At 38.8% G+C, this 27,128-nt stretch overlaps 1 protein-coding gene across 3 annotated transcripts in view; it reads left to right on the forward strand.

Annotated features, from left to right (window-relative positions):
* The window catches only part of LOC131938449 (centrosomal protein of 135 kDa), a 29,617-nt gene extending 4,991 nt beyond the window's left edge, over positions 1-24,626 (forward strand). For 2 of the 3 annotated variants that reach the window (XM_059296491.1, XM_059296483.1), the window contains exons 5-29: positions 512-639; positions 2,120-2,218; positions 9,462-9,590; positions 9,783-9,947; positions 10,153-10,218; positions 10,662-10,812; positions 11,096-11,244; positions 11,995-12,111; positions 12,638-12,763; positions 13,090-13,182; positions 13,462-13,524; positions 13,631-13,804; positions 13,951-14,028; positions 14,639-14,790; positions 15,371-15,509; positions 16,334-16,465; positions 16,621-16,676; positions 16,802-16,970; positions 17,586-17,696; positions 17,915-18,100; positions 18,511-18,720; positions 22,188-22,390; positions 23,476-23,580; positions 23,816-23,986; positions 24,255-24,626. In XM_059296491.1, coding sequence (XP_059152474.1) covers positions 512-639; positions 2,120-2,218; positions 9,462-9,590; positions 9,783-9,947; positions 10,153-10,218; positions 10,662-10,812; positions 11,096-11,244; positions 11,995-12,111; positions 12,638-12,763; positions 13,090-13,182; positions 13,462-13,524; positions 13,631-13,804; positions 13,951-14,028; positions 14,639-14,790; positions 15,371-15,509; positions 16,334-16,465; positions 16,621-16,676; positions 16,802-16,970; positions 17,586-17,696; positions 17,915-18,100; positions 18,511-18,720; positions 22,188-22,390; positions 23,476-23,580; positions 23,816-23,986; positions 24,255-24,372 — 3,290 coding nt within the window. In that variant the 3' untranslated portion in view covers positions 24,373-24,626. Of the gene's footprint in view, positions 1-511; positions 640-2,119; positions 2,219-7,249; positions 7,337-9,461; positions 9,591-9,782; positions 9,948-10,152; positions 10,219-10,661; positions 10,813-11,095; positions 11,245-11,994; positions 12,112-12,637; positions 12,764-13,089; positions 13,183-13,461; positions 13,525-13,630; positions 13,805-13,950; positions 14,029-14,638; positions 14,791-15,370; positions 15,510-16,333; positions 16,466-16,620; positions 16,677-16,801; positions 16,971-17,585; positions 17,697-17,914; positions 18,101-18,510; positions 18,721-22,187; positions 22,391-23,475; positions 23,581-23,815; positions 23,987-24,254 lie in introns of those variants that run through there. The other variant, XM_059296498.1, reaches the window with a different exon arrangement.
* The last annotated feature ends 2,502 nt before the right edge of the window (positions 24,627-27,128 follow it).

The following is a 27,128-nucleotide window of genomic DNA, read 5'->3' on the forward strand; positions in this document are numbered from 1 at the left end:
ACACCAGGTATCATAGCAGGTATGTTAAATATTTGATTCAGACACCAGGTATGTTAACATTTTGGTTTAGACACCAGATATATTAACATTTTTGTTCAGACACCAGGTATGTTAACATTTTGGTTTATATACCAGGTTTGTTAACATTTTGGTTCAGACACCAGGTATGTTAACATTTTGGTTTAGACAGCAGGTATGTTAAATATTTGATTCAGACACCAGGTATGTTAACATTTTGGTTTATACACCAGGTATTTTAACGTTTTGGTTTATACACCAAGTATGTTAACATTTTGGTTCAGACACCAGGTAGGTTAGCATTTTGGTTCAGATGCCAAGTATTTAAAACATCTAGGCAATGTTTTACTTTTTTACCATACACTATTGACAGGTTCTATTAGTTATAATTAAGGCACCAATGTGATATAGAAAAGAATGTTCATGAAAGCATTTTAATTTTTTTTCTTTAAGCTGTTGTCTGCCATATTTTTATGGTCCAAATATTTAATAGGTGGAAGGAAAAAGAACATTCCTTTCCGACGACAGCGAATGGAAATAGACCAAACTGTGCCAGAGAATGATGGCTATGGGTTTAAAGTTCCACCACCAGATGACCCCTATGTTGCTGACCTGTTACAGGTAAAGTTGTAAGGGGGTCTAGAGGCTGACATTTGTGGGGTGTAAGGGGTCTAGAGTCTGACATTGGTGAGGTGTAAGGGGGTCTAGTCTGATATTAGTGAGGTGTAAGGGGGTCTAGAGGCTGACATTGGTGAGGTGTAAGGGGGTCTAGAGGCTGACATTGGTGAGGTGTAAGGGGGTCTAGAGGCTGAAATTGGTGAGGTGTAAGGGGGTCTAGTCTGATATTAGTGAGGTGTAAGGGGGTCTAGAGTCTGACATTGGTGAGGTGTAAGGGGGTCTAGAGGCTGACATTGGTGAGGTGTAAGGGGGTCTAGTCTGATATTAGTGAGGTGTAAGGGGGTCTAGAGGCTGACATTGGTGAGGTGTAAGGGGGTCTAGAGTCTGACATTGGTGGGGTGTAAGGGGGTCTAGAGGCTGACATTGGTGGGGTGTAAGGGGGTCTAGAGGCTGACATTGGTGGGGTGTAAGGGGGTTTAGAGGCTGACATTAATGGGGTGTAAGGGGGTCTAGAGGCTGACATTGGTGAGGTGTAAGGGGGTCTAGAGTCTGATGGTGAGGTGTAAGGGGGTCTAGAGTCTGATGGTGAGGTGTAAGGGGGTCTAGAGGCTGACATTGGTGGGGTGTAAGGGAATCTAGAGGCTAACATTGGTGAGGTGTAAGGGGGTCTAGAGTCTGATGGTGAGGTGTAAGGGGGTCTAGAGGCTGACATTGGTGAGGTGTAAGGGGGTCTAGAGTCTGACATTGGTGGGGTGTAAGGGGGTCTAGAGTCTGACATTGGTGAGGTGTAAGGGGGTCTAGAGTCTGACATTGGTGGGGTGTAAGGGGGTCTAGAGTCTGACATTGGTGAGGTGTAAGGGGGTCTAGAGTCTGACATTGGTGAGGTGTAAGGGGGTCTAGAGTCTGATATTGGTGAGGTGTAAGGGGGTCTAGAGGCTGACATTGGTGGGGTGTAAGGGGGTCTAGAGGCTGATATAGGTGAGGTGAGAGTGGTAAGGTGTAAGTGGATTTAGAGGTATTGGAGAGGTGTGCTATGTTACATGACACCAGGGTTATAGAAATATAGTAACTAGGTCAAGTTAGTTCATAGGTTAGACCTAATTAATTTAATAAAAAATGTGATTATATACTGTGCAAAATATTTCTTAATTCTGAATTTTATTGAATGTCACTTCTTTGCATTTTGGGAATTGTATTGGAAATGGTGTCTTTGTTAGCATTTAGTTTCTCTTTTTTTTCTTACCCTATAAGAAATTCTTTTCACTTCTGACTTGTATAGTTGAAAGTCTGTAAATTACGTTAGAAAATTTGAAATAAAATGTATCTGGTGTTCTGATAAGTAAGTCAAAAACATTGATGATTGTATTATAATCAAAACATAAACCATCTTAGGGTATAAAAACTATTTTTTCAACTTCCAGTACATTGTTTCAATTAGTAGCATACAGCAGTGAAGGCTTTACAATTGTAATATTTGTTGCAGGTGGCAGATGCCAGGATAGCAGAGCTAGAGGCGGCAGTGTCCGAGGCAGCTGACTTGAAGGAGGTCATGGACAGAAAGCTGCAAGGCTTCAGAGAACAGGTCAGTCACATTATGTTTTACGCTTTTTTAAGAAAACAATTTTATTGCTCTACCTGCTTATGTGGCCAGATCAAATAAAATGACTGGTGCCATTGTGAAGCTGCTCAGTTGCTTCTGTATGGCCAACCAGAGTGGCCTGTACATTTTTTGAGGCCAACCAAAAAGGCCAAGAAACTGAGTGTGGTCCACAAAAATAAAAAATAAATGTTTTCTATAACACAATGGCCAGGAACATTGTGTGGTTTACTGTAATTAACAGCTGCCATATTGTGTGGTTTACTGTAATTAACAGCTGCCATATTGTGTGGTTTACTGTAATGAACAGCTGCCATTAGGTGCTTCACAATAATTTTTTTTTTTACTTTTCTTTGCCACAAAATATTCTGTAAATATTCCCCATCAGCTGATGCTGATTCTGAATTCTGCAATGTTTGTTGATAGCACCATAAAAACATTCATCTGGTTAGAGTTTTACTTTAATATTTTAATACTTTTAAAAAAAAATTCTTAAAAATATTTTAATGTTTTACTTCTTACCTGCATTTGCACCACTAATGGTGTCCTTACCTGTTGTTTCACCACTAATGGTGTCCTTACCTGTTGTTGTACCACTAATAGTGTCCTTACCTGTTGTTTCACCACTAATGTCGTCCTTACCTGTTGTTTCACCACTAATGGTGTCCTTACCTGTTGTTACACCACTTATGGTGTGTTGCACCACTAATGGTGTCCTTACCTGTTGTTTCACCACTAATGGTGTCCTTACCTGTTGTTGCACCACTAATGGTGTCCTTACCTGTGTTTGCACCACTAATGGTGTGTTGCACCACTAATGGTGCCCTTACCTGTTGTTTCATCACTAATGGTGTCCTTACCTGTTGTTTCATCACTAATGGTGTCCTTACCTGTTGTTTCATCACTAATGGTGTCCTTATTTGTTGTTGCACCACTAATGGTGTCCTTACCTGTGTTTGCACCACTAATGGTGTGTTGCAACACTAATGGTGTCCTTATCTGTTGTTGCACCACTAATGGTGTCCTACCTGTGTTTGCACCACTAATGGTGTGTTGCACCACTAATGGTGTGTTGCACCACTAATGGTGTTAGATGTTTGGGAATTATTCATTTCTAATTGATATATATTGTAATGTTTTAAGCACTTTGCATTATTGATTTAAATGACTTTTGAAAGTAATTCTTTCAATTTAATTTCTGTTTTTAAATTATGACAAAATTTCTTATAAGAGATTGTCTATAAATGACATGTTTTCTCTTCAACACCCCCCACCCGCCCACACCATTGTCACATTATACACAAAACAAATCTGGTTATGCTCCTACCCCCCCCCCCCCCCCCCCCCGGTATTGGGTTAATTCCCTTTAACAAAGGGATGTTATCAAATAACTAAGAAGCTACTGTTAATTGTATGATATCCTAGTTTATTTAGCCAAAAACATTGCTAATCATAAAATGATTCTTAAATGTTTAGCAAAACCTTTACAGTAATTCATTCTTATTGGTCTATTTAAAAGCCTAAATAAAAATGCGAAATAACTGCAGATAATCGTAATACTGAAACCATTGATAGTTGATATTAACATAGTCTACTTTTTATTCTGTCACACTTAAATTTTGATTTTAGATTTTCTTTTGTGTTGGCAATAAAAGTTTTTTTTAAAAACATTGTTTACTGGTCATCCCATAATCCTGGAAGAACTAATGGGGCACCTTAGTCGACCCCAACTTAATTAGTTATCATCCTTCTCCCTCTGCTAGCTCTATATTAATAATGTTAATATTAAATATATGGAAGATTACATTGATGCCAGGTTTTATACATCCAAATGACAATTCATGAATATTTTATTTCCTTCATCAATCCTATAACCCAGGTGGGGGGGGCTCACCTAAGTTGACCCCTACATAATTCCTTGCCACCCTTCTTTCTCTGCTGGTTTTAGTAAGGCTACAACAGGCAGCCCAGTCCATTTCTTGATGTCCCCCATCCGTTTTCTTGTTGCTTCCCCCATCTGGCTTAGTGATCTGTATCTGTCCTTTCTATATGTAGTACTAAAACAGATAGTGTTAGTTACCTCACAAATAGGGCTGGTAAGTAGGTCACCAACCAGTGTTATGGCTCATGCAGGTTTTATTGAACCGTAGAACTGGTTTGTGACCTACTTACCAGCCCTATTAAGGATAATTACAGGTACAAAGGACGTTTCGACCCAATGTGGTGAGGTAACTAACACCATCTGTTTTATTACTAATTGCATTAACCTCACTGTAGCTACCATTTGTATTTATCTCCTTTCTATATAGATTCTATATTTTTAAATTAAGTATTTTTCTATTTAGTCCATGAGGAGGGGGGAAAGAGTTGAGCGTGCCCCGTCCCAAAAAAAAAAAGCAAGTTCACCTAAACACTCCATGGACAAAATAGAAGACAATTATAATTTAATCTATCTGAAAATATATACTTAAACCAGTGTCGGCCGTCTGCATCCTCCCCCCCCCCAACGTTTTAGATGAAGAGAGTCATCTATCTAGAACATTTCCAAATAACTTGAGAGAGACTAAGGTCACATCTAAAACATCTAGTATGGAAGAAGGCTGTGATAGGGCTACCCGACTTGTGTTAGTTTAAGCCAAGAGAAAATGATCAGTGTTTCTTCCAGACTTTTTTCCCCCGGGGGGGGGGGGCACTTGATATTTTCGAGGGGGCGGTCAACATTTTCCGGGGGGGGGGGGGCGGACACTAGTAAAAGTATATGTTTACCATATAAATTCCATCTCGTTGGGGGGGGGGGGGGGGGACGATTGACTTTCTTGGGGGGGGGGGGGGGGGGCTCAAGAGATGCCTTGAAGAAACTCTGAAAATGATGAAACCAGTCTCTCTAATGACAACCACCTGACATGAAGAACTTTGTCAATCACATTTATAGGGCACAACTTCAACATTTTCAAAGGTGGCGCTAAAAAAAAAAATGAAATTAAAATATTCCCAAGTCCATGCTTTTTGTAATGAAATATGAGTAGGTCTCATAGAATTTTTATGAACTTGAAATTTGATTTCTTGTACAATAATCGATTTCTTCGCCACGCATCGATTTTTTAAGATCAATAGTTGTTATAAACTTTTTTTCCTAGCTAGACTAAAGAGAAATGATCGTTACAGAAAAGAATGTCAGTTATCGGCGAGGTATCTGCTTGTGAATCTCAGCGTGTTGCTTTTATAGCAGACGGCCACGCTTAATACTTATACAGTACAAAATCTTTGTTCATTAGAAACACATTAGAGTTATCGGTCCTTGTCGTTAAGGGCATAAATACTAGCAGCTACGTTTATATTATTACCCAAGCTTTCGTTAAGTAGGGCTGTTCTGTGTCTGGTTTCCTAGGTTTTTTTTCTTTTCGTCTTTTAAACAGTTTGAACCCTTTGTTGCTGCTTATTCTGCGATTATTATTGTATTTTAGAGTTCAGCGTATAAACATAAAAATTCAATGCATGCTACAGCATACGCAATAAAAATTATATTAAACGTATGCATACAGATTGTGTTAAACGTATGCTGAAGTAAACTTAAGCTACAACCTACAGATCAATGCTAAACTTACGCTACAGCATACACGTTATCTTAAACATATAATAAATCATAAACAGTAACAATAATGTTTAACGTATGCTGCAGCTTACAGATCGTGTCACCCTCTAATTGTTTCAGACTACCCGAATATTTCTGTAAGAACCGTCTCAGTCAGTAATTAGCTGCCTACGTCCCGAATATTTCTGTAAGAACCGTCTCAGTCAGTAATTAGCTGTCTACGTCTCGAATATTTCTGTAAGAACCGTCTCAATCAGTAATTAGCTGTCTACGTCTCGAATATTTCTGTAAGAACCGTCTCAGTCAGTAATTAGCTGCCTACGTCCTGAATATTTCTGTAAGAACCGTCTCAGTCAGTAATTAGCTGCCTACGTCCCGAATATTTATGTAAGAACCGTCTCAGTCAGTAATTAGCTGCCTACGTCCTGTGGTGTGGTGTTGTGTTGTTACCCCCCCCCCCCCCCTCCCCCCTTCCCTCGTAGTTTGGCCCGATTGATTGTTTAGTTAGTCAACAACCCCGACTGCCGGTCCTGCTAGTGTGTTTGTGACTTACCTAAAACGTTTTCCTCTGCACTGTAGCAGATCTTTATTCTAAAAATAGATTGGTTATCTATTAGTAAATTTCAGTGCTCATCCAGAGTTTACAGGTTTTTACCAGTGCCAAATATATCTTAGATTTCTACCATTTTTCTTTTTTTAGCACATATCCGATAATTTTTTAGTTTTAGTACATATTCGATAATTTCCCAGTTTTACCACATATTTGAAAATTTCCCGGCTCAACCAAAAATTTTGACCGTAGCCCAATTTAACCAAATATTTTGAACACATTGATCAGTGTAACCATAGATTTCAATCATTGTCCAGTTTAACCCAGTCCTCATAAGAATAGAAAATAAACAACAACCGATCATTCACTCGACCCTTCTACATCATAGCCCTAGATTTCAACCACTATCCAACTTGACCACCATGTGTTCAGCAATTTTGGAGCTTGCGCGAAACTCCACAGCTAGTATTTGTTTACATCAATTATACATCGCCCTCTTGATTGACTGTTATTGATAATAGATCGTTACTGATTAGTTCTGTCCTAGCGGGCAAATCGATCCCCTCCTTAAATGCCGGCAGTAAATTATGTATCGATATGGCGGTCATAAAATAAACAGCTACGTTTTAATAGAGATATAAGAAATCATATCTTCTATGTTTAAATGTCCAGTCCCCTACTTTATCACATATTTTAAAACATTATCTTAACACACCGAGTTTACAACATTACACGCGGACGTACATGTGTTGAGAATCGTCTCCCACCACCTATGTGTGTCCTCAATCAGACGGTGTTTGACACTATCTCAATCAGAATCGATTCCTCGTGTATCGTTTAGCCCGCTGCCCTCCCCCGAGTTCCAGCTCTGTCTGGGCATGTCATGCCAATATGCCCGCCAAGTCGGCAGTTCCGCCTGTCAGTACCTGGCTCGTTCTGTGAGGACCGTGTGTTCGGATAGGTAACGTCTGCTTGCTTTGGTTTTTTTTTTTTAAATTTCTGCAATAGAATCTATATCTTGTACGGGTTTTTTAACTGTTTTTAAGTTTTTGTCTACGGTGTACATGTTTTATTTGGTGTACACATTGTTGTGTTACATTCCATGGTGTGAATTTTGTAGTGTACTCATTGGACTATACAGGACACCGCTTGTAGTTTGTCCTATCCCATATTTCCTTAACTACCGTAAGTAATTTGTGATATTCATATTCTGTCATCTCGGGTTCAATTATTGAGATGAATAGTCTAGCTATATCTCTAATTGTCGCGCTTATTTGTGGTTGTTTTTGTGATTAGTTAGCGGGAGAAATTAGGACTTTACCTAGTCATACAATTCTTTTTTTAATAATTGGCCACCTACAGATTTCTAGATCACTTACAGTGTAAACCACTTATTAAAAAAAATACTTTTTACAACTCCCAAATTGCTTTTAAAAATGACATGACTATTGCCGCTTTGACGTTTCGGTCGACCTAGGACAATTTTTAATATCCTAAGAATTATGTGTGTTTTTTTCTTGACCAGGCACACACATTCTAGATTGTAGTGTCCAATATCACGGGCTTCACAAATTAGCCCCTGATTACCGCCCCTTGTACTAGCACCACACCATTTGTTTCCCCTACAGTGAGTCCTGGCTATATCCTGTTCTGTGCTATACCTTTTCGACTTTATTGTGTCCCCTTCACTACTCTACCCATAAGACCCGATTATTTCAGTATTCTACCTCTAAGACCTGATTCTTTCCCCTTGAGTGCTAAACCTCTAAGACTTGATTGTTTACCTATGAAGCCGTGTACAGTGTTCACATAGACGTGTTACATAGACGTGCCATGTTTCAACTTGTCACCAGTGTTTTAAATGTGTTCGATTTCTTGTGTGTGTGTGTGTGTCACCGATCAATAACCAGCGACCCTAGACCAGCCGTACTTGGAGACATTTGATACTGTGGGGGAGGGGATTGCTCATTTTATTCCCCTTTCCCGTGAAATTTGCTGTTTATGTTTGTGGCTTGATATACTCTATGCATTGTAGTTTTACACTATGTTTTATTTTATTTGAATACCACCAATTGTCTTTGGCTCTATTACACCAATACTCGTAGGCTGTGCCAAGCTGCTCTGATCCTTACGCGACGTAAAACTGATTTTGTAAGGCAAATACCCCCTACAACACATAACACCTAGACGTGTTCTTTGCAAACAATAGCACGTATATTAGTTATACACATAGCACGTACACCTTTCTGTAAAACACAGCACACAGCACCTATACATGTGTACAACACAGCACACAGCGCCTACATGTGTTCTGTACAACACACAGCACCTATACATGTGTACAACACAACACACAGCACCTATACATGTGTACAACACAACACACAGCACCTATACATGTCAGTTCGCTGCTTGCCGTCGTCACGTCAGTGTGCGACTGTCGTATCGGCTATTGATTTTTTCGTCCCCTGCGATCGATACGGTCCGATACGTCGGGTTATAATCCTCTGGGCGATAAGTCTGCCATTGATTGATAAGCCTAGCGTACGTACGTACCTCATTGGAGCCGAAAGTTTCTAGTTTTGAATTACCTCTCTTTGATCCTTATTACCGTTCTTTGATCGTAATTATAATTCATTGATACTAATCACCGTCCATTGAATTACGACAGTCTAAAAACGTGCAAGTGTGTCCATTGAATTGGAAATCCTTAAGCGCCCCCCCCCCCCCATCCCTCAAACACTAAGCTGAGAATTATACCATTATTACAGAACTTTCCTCGAATTTTTTTCCAACATTGATAATACTAAAGAGTAATCTTATTTTTAGAGCAGTTTTGTATACAAATTTACCAATCTATTCATAAAGTTAGCTGAAAAAAAAATCCGTTGGTTTCTCCTAGTAGTTATTCAGTATTTGAATCATGACTAGCTGCTTTAAGATTAATTGAAGATCAATTCAATTGCATGTTACTATGCTATCATAAATTTTGTGTCAGCTTAGTATAGGTATGTGTCCAGTTAGTATCAACTAATTATTTTCTATCTAACAAACTTTGATTACAACTGATGAATTGACACCACCAGCTGTCAAACCGTGATGAGGAGATAGACAGACTGACCAGAATGTTGGACGGTGGACGACCCAGTGATGTTGTGGCTCTGGATGCCAAGAATCGGGCCAATGAACGCATGATCTCTCACCTGAATATTCAGGTAACTTAACATTACAACATACACAGTATCTCATGTACTTTAGAATATATACATATGCATATACATGTGCATATACATCTAGTTTTCAAAAGGTTGTTTGAAGAATCACATGTCCCTGTTTAAAGCCAGCAGTGGACTTTAATTTGCGTAATTTTTATACCTTAATAAACTTCTGTCTAATGTGGCCATCAGGTGGACTACCTGCAGAACAAGAACCGGGAGTATGAGAGGAAACTAAGGGAGGCAAACTACCAGCTGGACTCCGCCCTGACCGACAGGGAGAGGGTGGCCAAAAAGCTGCAGGTAGACAAGGAGATAGTGGTGCAGGCCGCGGACAGGGAGATGAATGAGGCCAAGGTAAGTCAGGCTTTTCTTTTGATCAAGTTTGTTTGGATGTTTGTCAATCTGTGATATGGCTTGTTGCCCTTTTAGAGTTCTTATTGGCCTTTAACAAAAAATAATAATTAAATAATTAGCAAATCAGAGTTGTTGCCCTTGAGCCTGAGTTATTGTCCCTGTACCAGAGTTATTTCCCTTGGTGTAATCTTGCCTTTTTTACCAGGATGAGTTGGAGAAATCACGTCATGAACTGGAGGACATGGACCTGACCGTTGCCCAGTTGAAAGCTGTAGGTCACTAGTATAGTTCTCCTCTATATTTATCTTTATGAGACTGTTGTACGAACATAGGCAATATGTTAGCTTAGTAGCATCCCACCTGAACTGGTTGGTATCTGTTGGATCACTTGCCATTGGATTGTGTAGAATGTGACTGCTGATGCGATATACCACCCATCTTCCTATTTATCCTTGTATTTAATATATTTGCACTTTATGCATAGAGTGAAAAATTACTGAGTTCTAAATTACTTTCTTTATAAGCAACAATGATATGTTGATTTATCAATATTTCCAGCATATAGTCAAGTATTGAGTGAAGCCATACAACTAAAGAGTTGCATGTAATTCTAGCATTAGTTAAGTATTGAGTGAAGCCATACAACTAAAGAGTTGCATGTAATTCTAGCATTAGTTAAGTATTGAGTGAAGCTATACAACCATGTAATTCCAGGAACAAAGTCGTTTGATTAAAGAGCTGAGTGACACCAGAGCGCGCGTGTCCACTAGGGAGGCGGACAATGTCAGGCTGGAGGGTCTGCTGGACAGGATCACAGAGGAGAAGAAACGTCTGGTACAGCGGGTCAACAAACTGACCGCTAATGGTGAGTTAAATCTTAGACTAATGGTGGGTTGTACTAACCGGTTCATGCTGAAAACTTAGTGCTTGTTGCACTTACCTCTAAAATTTGTAGCTGTTAATTTTTTTATTATGCAGTCATAATGCAATACAAAATAGCTAATTACGGTCTGGGTGCGTGTGTAATTGTAAGATGGGATAACTGGTTTGTGATTAGGCAGCCTATCTTTATACAGAGCAAAGGCTAGCTGCTTGTATAGTTGTATTATTACTAACTGGTTTTGATTTGGCTTCCAACCTTATTACAGAGAAGGAGCTTGTCCTTGAGGTAGAGAGGCTGAAGAAGAAGAATGGCCCCACTGTGAAGAAAAACAAAATTCCAACCAAACTGGACATGTTCATCAGAAGTATTGAACAAGACAGGGACTACTACAGGGCACAAGCTGAGGACTTGGAGGTTATTTTTGTTTTTATAGTGATCTCCCTTTGTTTTCATTTTAAATATTGTCGTCTCCCTTTTCAGATCTAATAAGTTTGTCATCTAATGTTATGCATTGCTTTAAGCCTTACATATAGTGGTTGAGTGGTAGAGCACATGGCTGGCAACCAGAAAGTCTTTAGTATTGTTTCCTGGGGTAGTCAGTAAATGTTACTACCAGCTTTGAAGGGTACATGAGTTTTGTTGGCAATAGTAAACGTGGCTACATATAGTTCTGATATCATAGTCACTTTCTTTGCCATGGTCATATGTGATCCTGTGACAAAATTAGTCACTTTGTACATTGAGTTATTATGAGCTTAAGGACAAAATAGAATGAGGGGGTCTAGGAATAGGATATTAGTTTTGGAATTTTAGTTATATCTACCAATTTTTATTTTATCTGTATGTGCACACATTTGTTTTAAGAGTTTGTGAAAAAATTTAACCTAAAAATTTATTAAATTGTGTTTGAAAATTAGCAAATAAATAATTCAAAATTGCACTGCAATGATGTTTTGAGCAGAGTCTGTAGTAAAATGATCATTGTTCAGGGAAAACTAGTGTTATACGTAAATAGTTTTCACCATTGGAATCAGCTTTAATAATGCTTTAGGACATACTGAGAAACTTAAAAATAATTATAGGTGCTAAGCAGCTCTTATAGACAAAGAGTGAGTGTAAATAAATGTGTGACTGTTGGCTAATTTGTTGAACTGATAACCACAGGCTTTGCTGAAGGGAGAGATGCCTAAAGGACATGTCAGCCTGCGCACGAGGTCGGCCTCATCGTCCAGGGCACAAAGTCCAGCAAGAAAAGAGGCTCCAGCCAAGTCCAACAAAAAGGTTGGCAGCTTTTTGTTGTACCTGACAGGTTTTTATGTTGTATATGTGGCAGGTTTTCTAACACAACAAGATTATGTTGAGTTAGTTTCAATCACTTCACTGATGCAGTTGATGTCACAAGGACACATATGGTGACCTACTTTTACAAAACAGTTGCTGCTATTTTAAAATCAAGACCTGCGGTCCCCTTAGCACACATTTGGAGCACAATTTTATATATCATTAAATATAACAAATTATTATAAATAATGGAGAAAAAGTATCACAAAACTGATATTTTTTTAAAAGTGTCTATTTATGTAACCTTAGCAGAAGTCCCCCCCCCCCCCAAACCTATATCAGTGTATCTCATCATAGCCATGTTTGATAAGGCTACTTTATTTTATTGTGTAAACAAGTGTAGAGTTTTTGTCTCCTGCCCCCAGCTCTGGATTAAATCCACATGTTTGAGTGAATGATTGTTATCCCCCAACACTGGTCAGATTTGTTTGTCAACAAGTGTAGAGTTGTTGTCCACTATCCACAGGACCTGGCCCAGTACGAAGCCATCATCCGTGTTATGGAGGAAGAGAAAGACTACTACAAGAAGGAGTACGAGACACTGAAAGCCACGCGCAGATCTGCTTCTCCTATTAAAATCATTCCAAAGAAGGTAAAGTTGCTTTGTACTGTATCTCTAATGAACTATCTAAAAATAGTAATTAGGTCACATTGTATGAGTTCATACTATAAGGCTCGTCATCAACTATAAAACATGCTAGTGTACTAATCTTTTGGAAAGTAAAATTTTATTTGGTTAGATCTGCCTTTATAAAATTGATAATTTCAAGATAAAATTATAAACAGTCAGCCTCCAAAGTTTCTAATTTTACTTTTCAATAATGGCTTTTCTTCTGTAGATTTGAGTCTATAATTTTTTTTATTAACCAAAAGAGAATGATTTCATGTTGTGTAATGTTTATTTTTCTCCAACTCCAGAGTGTGGCTGAGGAGTTTGAGATGGCCAGACTGACCAGGGAAAGGGATGAGCTCAAATCTTTGCTGGACAAGTTTGAGAGGCATATGGCAGAGGTCAGTGTGTGGGGCAGAGGTCAGTGTGTGGGGCAGAGGCCAGTGTGTGGGGCACAGCTCTCTGTGTGTTTGAGTGTGTGTGTATGTGTCACAGGTGTATATGGCTGAGGTTTGCTAGTATACATCTGAAAACATGTTTGTAAAATCAGAACACAAGGGAGAGTTGGGGGGGGGGGGGGGGGGGGGAGGGTCCAGAGGGTACTGTTTGAGACAGGATTTAGGAGATACTATATAAAGCCTTGAGCAAAAAATTTTGAATCATAACTGATCTATTTTTAGATCCAAGCCAATGTGAAGGTCTTAACATGTGAAAGAGACAAGCTGAGTACAATGTATGAGGAGGTAACTTGTTTTTAAATCTAGAGTTACATTGTATGATACTAATATTTTAATAGCTCACTGAAATCTTTTACCAGCACTGTTTACTTGATCAAATTGTGTCCCCCAGAGCAAAGACGAGCTGATGAAAGTCAGGCGTGAGCTCATCTCCTCACCCAAACAAACCAAGACCTCCCTGGCAGCCCAGGCCATACTGAGGAGGATTGAGAACGAGAGAGAGGATGCCATTTCAGATCTGAGAAGAATGACCACAGAGAGGGACAGTCTTCGAGAGAGGTTAAAGGTCAGTTCAACAGTTTTATCAAGTGATGCAGGCAAAGTTTAAAATGTTTTTTATTGTGTAGGATAAAGTTTGGTCAAAGAAATGAAACTGTCGCAACATGTGTTACCATCAACCTTTGGCTGATTGGCTGACTGTTTTTGTTGCAGATTGCCACAGAAACCTCCCTGTCTGACAGGGCCAAGCTGGAACAGCAGGTGGAAGATTTAGAGTCAACTCTTCATACAGTAAGTTTAATATTGTGTTGTTGTTTTTTTACTCTTCATACAGTAAGTTTAAGATTGTGATTTTTTTTTGGTTCACTCTTCACACTGTAAGTTTAATTTTGTGATTTTTTTTGTTGACTCTTCATACAGTAAGTTTATTAAATTTTTTGTTGACTCTTCACACATTAAGTTTAATATTATGAAATTTAATTTTCACTATTGCTTTTCCACACATTTTTTACATTTTTTATGAGTGTTATCCTGTCATACACAAAATTTGGCCTTATTAAAAAAATATATTTCTAGAAGTTTTTTTTTTAAACTAAATATTTTTAAGAGAAGTGTGAATGTTCAATTGATCTAGTACACTATTGAAGATCCTCTACTGTACTTCTGTAAAGCTGAATTGGGATTGTTGATAGTCAGCTTTTATATATTAGATTAGTTAAGAGAGGTGGTGCATTGATTATGCTTAAGGCCCTGGCCGATAGTAACATGGGCCTTGTTATATCTTGTTGAAGCTAAGACAAAATTTTGGACTCTCTGTATTTTGGTGGCCCCTGGTCATCCAGACCCTCCCCACCCCACAAAGTGCATGTGTAGATAAAAGATTGTGTGTGGCTAACCACAGGTGGAACAGGAGCGTAACGAGCTGATGATCCGCATGAACTCCCTGAAGGACGAGATCAAGATGATGGAGGAGCAGATCAAAGACCAGGTCATGCGACTCAATGAGGTGGTGGATGACTCCACCAAGAACAAGACATCCGCCACTCAGATGAGGTGAGGGGACAAAATATCTGGTGGGAAAAATGGGACTAAAATAGCTAAAGAAAAAGAGATGTTATAATTAATGATTACTTAGATTTTCGTGAATGACTTTAGAAGTTTTACTAGTGCTTTATTAGGTGAGGTAATGTTTGGCTAATTCAAGGTTTGAAAAAAAGCTTTAATGTTTTATCAGAGTTTATCTATTCCAACTGCCATAAATGTTACATTAGAATAATTTATTGCAACTCCCCCAAATGTTTTATTAGGGTTTATCTATTGTAACACCCCCAAGCATTATATTAGAGTTTATCTATTCCAACTGCCATAAATGTTACATTATAATAATTTATTGCAAGTCCACCAATTATTGTATTAGAGTTTATCTATTGTAACTACCCCAAATGTTTTATTAGAGTTTATCTATTCCAACTGCTTTAAATGTTACATTAGAATAATTTATTGCAACTCCCCCAAATGTTTTATTAGGGTTTATCTATTGTAACACCCCCAAACATTATATTAGAGTTTATCTATTCCAACTGCCATAAACGTTACATTAGAATTATTTATTGCAACCCCCCCCCCCCCCCAGGATGCTGGTGGAGGAGACGGAGAAAACGTTGGAGGACACCACTCGTAGACTGTCCAGGAGGGAGGAGGAGCTACAGAACCAGGCTGAGAGGGTCAACAACCTGGAGGAGAAAGTTCTAGACCTCCAGAGAGTGGTTCAGGTAGTCAACCTTTCATAAACATTCTGATACATTCGTTTTATTTTTTTATAATACTTTATATACAGTTTTTTAGCGCAATTTCCATTCTGGAGAATTGCGTTTATTAACCCGTCATTTCTGGATGTATGAATGTATGCATGAATGGATGGATGTGTGTCCGCAGCTTTAAGTCGTATCTCCTCCTCAACGAAGCAATATCGAGGACTAGTTCCAAAAGCAATTATGTTAAGCAAGTTACGAGGATGAACATAGGCCAAAAAAATTCCGGGTTTCTTTCATGGATTTCCTGGAAAATCCAAAAAACCTCGAAAAAATGCAGTTTTTGGCCCATATTTCGGCAACCAGACCACTTAGCGACTTGAAACATGTACCAATCGATTCCTGACATAATTTAGAACAATATTGCCAAAGAAAGTTTTCAAAAATATTCTTTCGTTCGGTCACAAAATTTTTTTTGAATTAATTAAAATTTGGATCGAATTAGTAGGCATTTTTATCCAACCACACCACACGCGTCATCACGTTCAATAGCTGCGCCATCACGTTCAATGGCTGCGACATCACGTTCGGTAGCTAGGCGCGCAATGGTTTTTAGTCATGTAACTCTATTGTAAATAAAACATGTATTTTAACCAATGGTTTTACTAACCCTGCTCTTGATTTACGCTATTTTTAGATAACATAAGGAAATTGCGCTAAAATTGTCACTAGACTTTTTAATTACCTTGTTTTTAATTATTTGTGATTGTCAGTTCATATCTAGACATTTGATGTTTTTAGATATTAATACACAGCTTTTGTAAGCAATCTGGACCATGTTTCAGGTACAAAAAGAAGAAATTGATGTGTTGAGGTCAAATCTCAAGTCCATGGATAGAGAGAAAGATTCTCTGCAGACAGTTGTTGATGAGAAGACAGAAAAAATTGCACACTTCAACGGACAGTTACATGATAGGGTACGGTTCTTTTATTCTTTGATTTAAAGATCTTTGGTTTAAATTTTGTTTCATTTTTTTTAAATGTGTGATGTGCTTCATTCTATTTTAAATTATTACATTTGGTTACTTTTTATGATTATTAGTAATTTTAAAATATTTGATTTTCATCACAGGAGAGGTATATAGGAGACCTAAAACTGAGGATTGGTGAAATTGAGGCACAGTTAGAGTAAGGCTCTACTCCATCTCTTTTAGTTTTATGTCTGGACTGTTGAAATCTGCTTAACACAAGTATTAGCCTGGGAAAGTTTTAGTTGTAGAAATTCTGACAGCCTTTCTATTTTGGTGTTTCAGACATGCCAATGAAACCCTGAACCTTAAAGACAGGGAACTGAAGAGCATGAGACGACAGTTGGACTCGCTATCAGAGGACCTCACAGAGACGTCACGAACTAAAGACGTCACTGGCCGAGAGAACAGGAGGCTGCAGGATGACCTGAATGTCATGACCAAGGAGAACCAGGTTTGTGACAGGTTCATTTCTGATCTTAGACATTAGGTTTTATCAGAGGCGTGGCGGGGAGGGGGGGTACATATGTCCCCTGGCGTCAACCCTAGGGGACGCCAAAATGGGTTTGTAACAAAATTAAAGCTCATTTTAGCTGCAGTTTTGCATTATAAATATAAAAAAAATATGGGGGGGGGGGGGGGGGATTGAAAGTTTGTCCCCTGGCGCCGGGAAGGGTCGCTACGCCTCTGGGTTTTATACCGATTTGTGATAGGTTCATTGCTGTTCTTAGACATCGTGTTATAACATTACTTTTACACACATTTGTTACTTCGTTAGTTTTCTTTCTAGAGGTGTGAGTATTTACCCAACAATTTTTTTTTTAAAGCCACCCAAGTTTTGATCCTTGAATTTACTCATTCATTTTTTTGTCTTGCTTTATTATACTCCTTATTATTTTGTTCTATAATCAGTTAAAATTTTCCCCCTTATTTGTCCTCAATTTTCCCTTACTTTATTTCGTAATTTCATACAATTCCCCCCCCCCCCCCCCCCCCATTCTGTAATCTCATACAATTTCTCTCTTCCCCTTATCCTCTAATCTCGTACACTATTGAATGTTTATCCCAGAAACTGAACCAAGAGCTGGAGGATGCTATAGAAGAGAAAGATGCCCTAAAGACTCAGGTACAGCAGTACATCCTGGAGGTTAGAAGGATTGAAGACACACTCAGTGCTAAGGTTGGCCTTTACAGCTATGTTAGAGCATTGTGTTTTACAATGTTATTTAAAGTGTACATTTTACTAAAAGCAAAATACATTCATTTGAGTGGCTTGCCTAGATATTATATTACTTACTTGATCCAGTTATGAATTTTTCACAGAAAGGTATATTTTCATGTTGCTTGTCGTACATAATATTTTTGATGCTGAGATTGTAATGAAAGTGAAATGTCCAGGAACAAGAGAGGGGCGACCTCCTGGAGCAGTACCGCAAACTTTCAGCAGAGGCCGAGCAGTACCAGACAGCCAGCCACCAGCTGGAGAGCGAGGGTTCGAACCTCAGGCTGGAGCTGATGACCAAAGACTCGGAGATCAGACGTCTGAGGGACAAGGTGGACACGCTGGAGAGGGAGATCCAGGAGGTGGGGGGGAAATTTCTTAAAATAATTTCACAGTTGTTGTTACACCAAAAAAGTTCTCTTAATATGGAGAAATTGTAGCTGCATAATGACGTCAGGATGTATGAAAAATATTTTTGTATTGCAATACTTACCCAGGTCATTGACCCTGAACCTAGCCCTAACCCTGTTAATAGCAGGAGAAAAAATATTTTTATGGTAATACATTGTCCATCTGCTATTTTTATAAGTACCAACATTTTATTAGAAATGTGAAATGTTATAAAGGTAAATGAACTGAGCCAAAAATAACAAACGGAACATATGTTATAAAAGTAAATGAACAGATACAAACATAACAACATATAATGTTATAAAGGTAATTGAACCAGGCCAAAAATAACAAACAGCATATAATCTGTTTGTTTCTGTAGCACCTCCAGTCCCACCAGGCGTATGAGATCCAGGTGTCCAACCTGACCAGGTCTGTGGCCCACCTGGAAGAAAACCTGAGGGTCACTGAGGAGGACAAGCAGGAGCTGCTGGCTGACCTGTCCGCGGCCAGAGAGCTCTGCTCCAGGCTGGAGACTAGCAAGGAAAACATGAACAGGCAGCTGACCGCCTCGGAGCTGGACAAGGAACAGGTGAGGACAGGGTACAGTATGTTGTGTTAGTGTGGTGACAGGGTACAGTATGTTGTGTTAGTGTGGTGAGGACAGGGTACAGTTTGTTGTGTTAGTGTGGTGAGGACAGGGTACAGTATGTTGTGTTAGTGTGGTGAGGACAGGGTACAGTCTGTTGTGTTAGTGTGGTGAGGACAGGGTACAGTATGTTGTGTTAGTGTGGTGACAGGGTGCAGTATGTTGTGTTAGTGTGGTGAGGACAGGGTACAGTATGTTGTGTTAGTGTGGTGAGGACAGGGTACAGTCTGTTGTGTTAGTGTGGTGAGGACAGGGTACAGTCTGTTGTGTTAGTGTGGTGAGGACAGGGTACAGTATGTTGTGTTAGTGTGGTGACAGGGTGCAGTATGTTGTGTTAGTGTGGTGACAGGGTGCAGTATGTTGTGTTAGTGTGGTGACAGGGTGCAGTATGTTGTGTTAGTGTGGTGACAGGGTGCAGTATGTTGTGTTAGTGTGGTGACAGGGTGCAGTATGTTGTGTTAGTGTGGTGACAGGGTGCAGTATGTTGTGTTAGTGTGGTGACAGGGTGCAGTATGTTGTGTTAGTGTGGTGACAGGGTGCAGTATGTTGTGTTAGTGTGGTGACAGGGTGCAGTATGTTGTGTTAGTGTGGTGAGGGCAGGGTACAGTATGTTGTGTTAGTGTGGTGACAGGGTGCAGTATGTTGTGTTAGTGTGGTGACAGGGTGCAGTATGTTGTGTTAGTGTGGTGACAGGGTGCAGTATGTTGTGTTAGTGTGGTGAGGGCAGGGTACAGTATGTTGTGTTAGTGTGGTGACAGGGTGCAGTATGTTGTGTTAGTGTGGTGACAGGGTGCAGTATGTTGTGTTAGTGTGGTGACAGGGTGCAGTATGTTGTGTTAGTGTGGTGACAGGGTGCAGTATGTTGTGTTAGTGTGGTGACAGGGTGCAGTATGTTGTGTTAGTGTGGTGAGGATCTGGTACAGTATGTTGTGTTAGTGTGGTGAGGATCTGGTACAGTATGTTGTGTTAGTGTGGTGACAGGGTACAGTATGTTGTGTTAGTGTGGTGAGGACAGGGTACAGTATGTTGTGTTAGTGTGGTGAGGGCAGGGTACAGTATGTTGTGTTAGTGTGGTGAGGACAGGGTACAGTCTGTTGTGTTAGTGTGGTGAGGACAGGGTACAGTATGTTGTGTTAGTGTGGTGACAGGGTGCAGTATGTTGTGTTAGTGTGGTGAGGACAGGGTACAGTATGTTGTGTTAGTGTGGTGAGGACAGGGTACAGTCTGTTGTGTTAGTGTGGTGAGGACAGGGTACAGTCTGTTGTGTTAGTGTGGTGAGGACAGGGTACAGTATGTTGTGTTAGTGTGGTGACAGGGTGCAGTATGTTGTGTTAGTGTGGTGACAGGGTGCAGTATGTTGTGTTAGTGTGGTGACAGGGTGCAGTATGTTGTGTTAGTGTGGTGACAGGGTGCAGTATGTTGTGTTAGTGTGGTGACAGGGTGCAGTATGTTGTGTTAGTGTGGTGACAGGGTGCAGTATGTTGTGTTAGTGTGGTGACAGGGTGCAGTATGTTGTGTTAGTGTGGTGACAGGGTGCAGTATGTTGTGTTAGTGTGGTGAGGGCAGGGTACAGTATGTTGTGTTAGTGTTGTGAGGACAGGGTACAGTTTGTTGTGTTAGTGTGGTGAGGACAGGGTACAGTTTGTTGTGTTAGTGTGGTGACAGGGTGCAGTATGTTGTGTTAGTGTGGTGACAGGGTGCAGTATGTTGTGTTAGTGTGGTGAGGACAGGGTACAGTATGTTGTGTTAGTGTGGTGACAGGGTGCAGTATGTTGTGTTAGTGTGGTGACAGGGTGCAGTATGTTGTGTTAGTGTGGTGAGGATCTGGTACAGTATGTTGTGTTAGTGTGGTGACAGGGTACAGTATGTTGTGTTAGTGTGGTGAGGACAGGGTACAGTATGTTGTGTTAGTGTGGTGAGGGCAGGGTACAGTATGTTGTGTTAGTGTGGTGAGGACAGGGTACAGTATGTTGTGTTAGTGTTGTGAGGACATGGTACAGTCTGTTGTGTTAGTGTGGTGAGGACAGGGTACAGTATGTTGTGTTAGTGTTGTGAGGACAGGGTACAGTTTGTTGTGTTAGTGTGGTGAGGACAGGGTACAGTTTGTTGTGTTAGTGTTGTGAGGACAGGGTACAGTTTGTTGTGTTAGTGTGGTGAGGGCAGGGTACAGTATGTTGTGTTAGTGTTGTGAGGACAGGGTACAGTTTGTTGTGTTAGTGTGGTGAGGACAGGGTACAGTTTGTTGTGTTAGTGTGGTGAGGACAGGGTACAGTATGTTGTGTTAGTGTGGTGAGGACAGGGTACAGTATGTTAGTGTGGTGAGGACAGGGTGCAGTATGTTGTGTTAGTGTGGTGAGGACAGGGTACAGTATGTTGTGTTAGTGTGGTGACAGGGTGCAGTATGTTGTGTTAGTGTGGTGAGGACAGGGTACAGTATGTTGTGTTAGTGTGGTGACAGGGTACAGTATGTTGTGTTAGTGTGGTGAGGACAGGGTACAGTATGTTGTGTTAGTGTGGTGAGGACAGGGTACAGTATGTTGTGTTAGTGTGGTGAGGGCAGGGTACAGTATGTTGTGTTAGTGTGGTGAGGGCAGGGTACACTATGGTTTGTGGACAGGGTACAGTATGTTGTGTTAGTGTGGTGACAGGGTACAGTATGTTGTGTTAGTGTGGTGAGGACAGGGTACAGTATGTTGTGTTAGTGTGGTGACAGGGTGCAGTATGTTGTGTTAGTGTGGTGACAGGGTACAGTATGTTGTGTTAGTGTGGTGAGGACAGGGTACAGTATGTTGTGTTAGTGTGGTGAGGACAGGGTACAGTATGTTGTTTCTGTGTTGTAAGTACAGGCTACAGTATGGTTGAGAAAAAGTGTAGATTAATACATCAAATTTTTCTGTAGATTATCTCTTCCAAATTGTTTATTAAAGAAGATGGTTTTGTAGACTAGTTAGTCAAGACCTTAAAATGGTTCATTTTGGGCTACATGTTTTAATACTTAAATATATGGCTTACTCTGCTGATTGATAAGAAATATTTGTTTTTACTCTACTTGATGTCTAAAAATATTTAGTTGACTCAATTATTAAATTTAGTTTGTTTAAAAAAAACAATTAAATTGAGTTTGTCTAAAACACTGAATGCTGTTTATATGAAACAATCAAATTTAGTTTGTTTAAAATACTGAATGAAGTTTGTATAAACAATTAAATTTAGTTTGTTTAAAACTAAGAATGAAGTTTATATGAAACAATTAAATTTAGTTTGTTTAAAACAAAGAATGAAGTTTATATGAAACAATTAAATTTAGTTTGTTTAAAACACTGAATGAAGTTTATATGAAACAATTAAATTTAATTTGTTTAATTTAAACACTGAATGATGAAAATGTTTGTATGAAATGATGTCCCCAGCTCCAGAACATCATCTCTGACCTGCGTCAGGAGTCTGAATGTCTGCGCTCCCAGATTGACCAGGAGCGGGGTCAGGTGAAAAACCTGGAGAGTGTCCTGCAGGACAACAGGGAGAAGGACTTCCAGTGTCAGCTGACCACTCAGGAGAAGAACACGGAGATCCAGATGTTGAAAGACAGGCTGTCACTCAATGAGAGCAAACTGTAAGTGGGCTTTTGTGGGAGGTTCATTGTGAGGGGGTTTTGTGGGAGGTTAGCTGTGAGTGGGGTTTTGTGGGGGGTTAACTGTTAGTGGGGTTTTGTGGGACGTTAATTGTGAGTGGGCTTTTGTGGAGGTTAATTGTGAGTGGGCTTTTGTGGAGGTTAATTGTGAGTGGGGCTTTGTGGAGGTTAATTGTGAGTGGGCTTTTGTGGGATGTTAATTGTGAGTGGGGCTTTGTGGGGGGTTAATTGTGGTCAGGGCTTTGTGGGGGGTTAATTGTGAGTGGGCTTTTGTGGGAGGTTAATTCAACTTAATTGTGAGTGGGCTTTTGTGGGAGGTTAATTGTGAGTGGACTTTTGTGGGATGTTCATTGTGAGTGGGGCTTTGTGGGAGGTTAACTATTAGTGGGCTTTTGTGGGACATTAACTGTGAGGGGGCTTTGTGGGTTAACTGTGAGTGGGCTTTTGTGGGAAGTTAACTGAGTGGGCTTTTGTGGGACATTAACTGTGAGGGGGCTTTGTGGGTTAACTGTGAGTGGGCTTTTGTGGGAAGTTAACTGAGTGGGCTTTTGTGGGACATTAACTGTGAGGGGGCTTTGTGGGTTAACTGTGAGTGGGCTTTTGTGGGAAGTTAACTGAGTGGGCTTTTATGGGAGATTAACTTTGAGGGGGCTTTTATGAAGGGTTTACTATAAATGTGGCTCTTTGGGAGGTTAAATGTAAGTGGGCTTTTGTGGGAGGCTAACTTTGAGTGGGTTTTTTTTGGAGGTTACTATAAGTTGTGGTTGGGAGTGGTCTAGTGTTAGAGAGCTAGAATGCTAACCTGAAGGTTTCGAGTTCAAATCCAGGTTCTAATCAGTAGGCCGTCCCTGAGTCCACCCAACTCTAATGGGTACCTAATTCACGTTAGGGAAAGTAAAGAGTGGACTTTAGTGGCTTGTTACTTCATCCAGTTTAATTTGCTTTATGAGCTTATACACCATAGAAAACCTATATTTGTCATGTAGATCAGTTAAGTATCAACAAGATCTAATCAACAGGTTATGGATGGAGACTTAATTATTGTTTTAATTTATCTACTTTTACAGTCAAGGCCAGAGCCGAGAAGTTGCATCCCTTCGCACAAAAAATGTGGAGCTAGAGGGTGACGTGGAGAGGATGAGGCGCCAGTTGGCCACCGAGAGGTTTGAAAGGTGAGTTGCTTTAACTGTGGGAAGATGTAGGTGAGACTTGTGTTAGAAACTTAAAGCTTGTTAGTCCTGAGAGGTTTTATAAAGCTAGTGTTAGTTGTCATTCTTCAGTACTTCAAATTAATGAATAGAATTATAAATTTTTATTCCTTCAACATTACTTCTATATTGTGTCTAAGAAGCTTACTGATGTCGTTATGTATTATATGTAACACGTGTAATGTTTATGTCTACCCAGAGATCGTATGGCCCAGGAGATGCGACGTAATGGCATCCAGCCCCCTGTCATGTTGAGTGATTACTCTGGCACCAGAACTCTGAGTCCTGCGAGGTCCAGGAGCCCGGGCAGATCCTACAGTCCTAGTGCCAGGCCAAGGTCAAGATCTAGGTCAAGGTCTCCTGGTGTCAGGTACAAAAACTTTAGAAAAAGTTTTATAAATATTTAAAAATGTATAAAATTTAAAACATTTATAGATTTATAAAATTTATATTTATAAAATTAAAAAATTTTTTAGAATTTATTTATTAGCATCAAATTAAATTCGCCAGTGAAGGTACAGTTTTCATTCCACATTTTAAAATCACACAATTTATACTTACAGTATGAAATATTTTTCTTAAATAGTTAGTTTCCAATGTTTTCTTCTCTAAAAAGTTTTTTTTGTGTTTATTTTCAGGTTTCGAACCAGCCCAAACACCTCACTAATCAACACAAGTCGTAGGAGCTACCTGTATGATGATGACTACTTGACAACTACCTCCCCCAAAACTACATATAACCAGGACCTGCTTTAAAGACTCACTGTCACATGACCCATTCAATCACATGACAAATGTGTCACATGATGCAACAAAAATCATATCAACAGTAAACAGCATTCCCAACAACATAGTATTAATTGTATGCAGCTAGTGTTAAAGGCTTTCTTCATCAACCAGTAGGTAGATCTAGATCATAAGATAAGAACTTTCCATTTTCACATGCATAGAATAACACATTATTGTTGTCATTGCTTGTCAAGGGAGACAATGCAAGTTAGCAGCACACAGGAGTTCAATGCTGAAAGTCAGTTGTTTAGTAAAATGTGGTGTGTTTAAATTTAGATTAACTAAATGGGTGCCTTCTACTTACAAAACATTCTGCCAAAACAATTTTTATATTTGAAAAAAATTTCTGTTCATAATCAAATTTTTAAATAATTTAATGGCTGTTAACATTTTTTTTTTTAAAAGTATCTGTGAATAAAATGAATCAGATTTATCTGCTTTTCTAAACTTGAATCTTAGTGCCAAAATGTGGATGTTTAGTCTAGAACAAAATACAACATTTTTTTTGTTTTAGATTTAAATAATTTTCTTATCTTTACAAATGAAGTTACAAAACCTATCATGAATGTGATTCTATAAAAATATTACGTGCAGTCAGCTATAAGAACTTCATAGCCCCTGATCCAGATTTCTCTCTCTATAACAGTGTTTGTACCTTATAGACAATATATAATTTTATTCTGTTTATTTCTTGCCACTTTTTAACTATGCATAATGTATCAAAGAAATCCCATGATAAACTCTCCTTTAGATACAGTTGTATTAGTTGATTTTTTAGTGTTTATTTTTTATACAACTCTCTACCCTACCAGTTATCTACATGTAAAAAATAATTCTGTATTTTGTAAGCGTCTATAGAAAAAAATATTTTGAATGATCTAAGCATGACTTTTGTATAAAACAAATGTATCTGACTGTCTCTAGGTTTTTGTATGTAAAATAACTTTAATTAGAGGACTTTTTAATTAAAGATTTGTATGCAAATGTTGTTTTCTCAACATTAGCAAAAATAAGTTTTAGTACTGTATATTCATAGATTGAAAAATTAATTAAAATTTTTAAAAATTGTAAACAATCAAAGCCCTGGACTGTGATATAATTTTTCTCATCCACTGGATATTTAGGTTTGAAAATTCATGGACTGGATATTTAGGTTTGAAAATTCTTGGACTGAATATTTAGGTTTGAAAATTCTTGGACTAGATATTTAGGTTTGAACATTCTTGGACTGGATATTTAGGTTTGAACATTTTTGGACTAGATATTTAGGTTTGAAAATTCATGGACTGGAATATATTGTTTAATATACATTAACTAGAATTTGAAGTTGTTAAAAAACATGTATCAATGATTGGAAATGTTGGGTTTGAACTTTTTTGAGTAAATATACTTGGGTCTAAAGTTTGATTTAAAATTTGTAATTGATCATTTGAGGTTTATTTTGCCTTAAAACAAATGTCATTGTATTTTGATCAATATTTTTTTGTTAGTTTCAAACAAAACATATATTCTAATGCGAGTAGAGAAGCTGTATTTGTAAGAAAGTTTTTTAACTATTTATTCTTGTACAAATTTATTTTGATCCTGCTTTGAACTTGATACAATTTTAAAAAGATGTACACAATGTAATCTCTGATGTTATTTTATGTCTCCTGTTGGCAGATCCAGCGTCCAATGTTGTACAGGCATATGTTGTGTCCAATGTTGTACAGGCATACGCTGTTACACATACATTCCGTCCACCACTTATAAAAGAACAATTTCTATTTTAAACCATCATACTAATTTATAACTTAGTGTAGAAAATGGTTTTAAAACTATTTTATATAGTTTTTGCAATTATTATTTACAAATAATAATGTAACCATAATTTAGCAGTAGGATATTTATTGTATTGTAAAAAAAATAATTCATTGATAATTTCTTTTCACCCTGGCTGTCTGTGGCCGTGGGAACCTGTTTTAAAATATCCTTGATCAAAACTTTAATAAAATAGATATGAAATAAATTAATTAAACAACACTTTCAATGTTGGGTTTTTTATTGCTCCAACTAAAAAAACTACAGTGGCGTCGCGAGGTCGGGTTTCACCTGGTGCGGGACATGGTGTCGACCCCTCCCCAAAAAAACCTGTGTTATATATATATATATATATATATATATATATATATATATATATATATATATATATATATATATATATATATATATATATATATAATATAATATATATAAAGATCTACATAGGCCTATATATATACTAGCGTACCCGATATAAGAAAGTCTGATGAAATATATAAGAAGGTTTTCATCAATGCGTTACCAATCCCATGTTTTAAGACGCGTGACCATGTTTTCTAAAACTGAGTTATTGAAGGAAATGTAAACAATGCCTACGCTTGGATCATAAATATAGGACACGGGTTTACCTCAGTGGCGTAGCTACCGTAAAGCTAGCGTAAGCAAGGCATAGTGGCCCAAGGCAAATAGGGGCCCTTTTTCGAAAGTTTGAGGGGGGGGTGCAAATCGAAAGTTTGTCCCCGGTCGCCTGGAAGAATCTCTACGCCTCTGAGGGGCCCACAAACACTTTTTGCATAGGGGCCCAAAAATCCTAGCTACGCCATTGGTTTACCTACAATACCAACACTACCGAATGAAAACCTTACGTTAATCACTCACCAAAATAATGAAGTAGAACACACTTCGGTGACCACCCATGTGTC

Source organism: Physella acuta, unplaced genomic scaffold (assembly GCF_028476545.2).
Source record: "Physella acuta isolate Inbredline_101_S28 unplaced genomic scaffold, ASM2847654v3 ptg000017l, whole genome shotgun sequence".
NCBI classification, from domain to species: Eukaryota; Metazoa; Mollusca; class Gastropoda; family Physidae; genus Physella; species Physella acuta.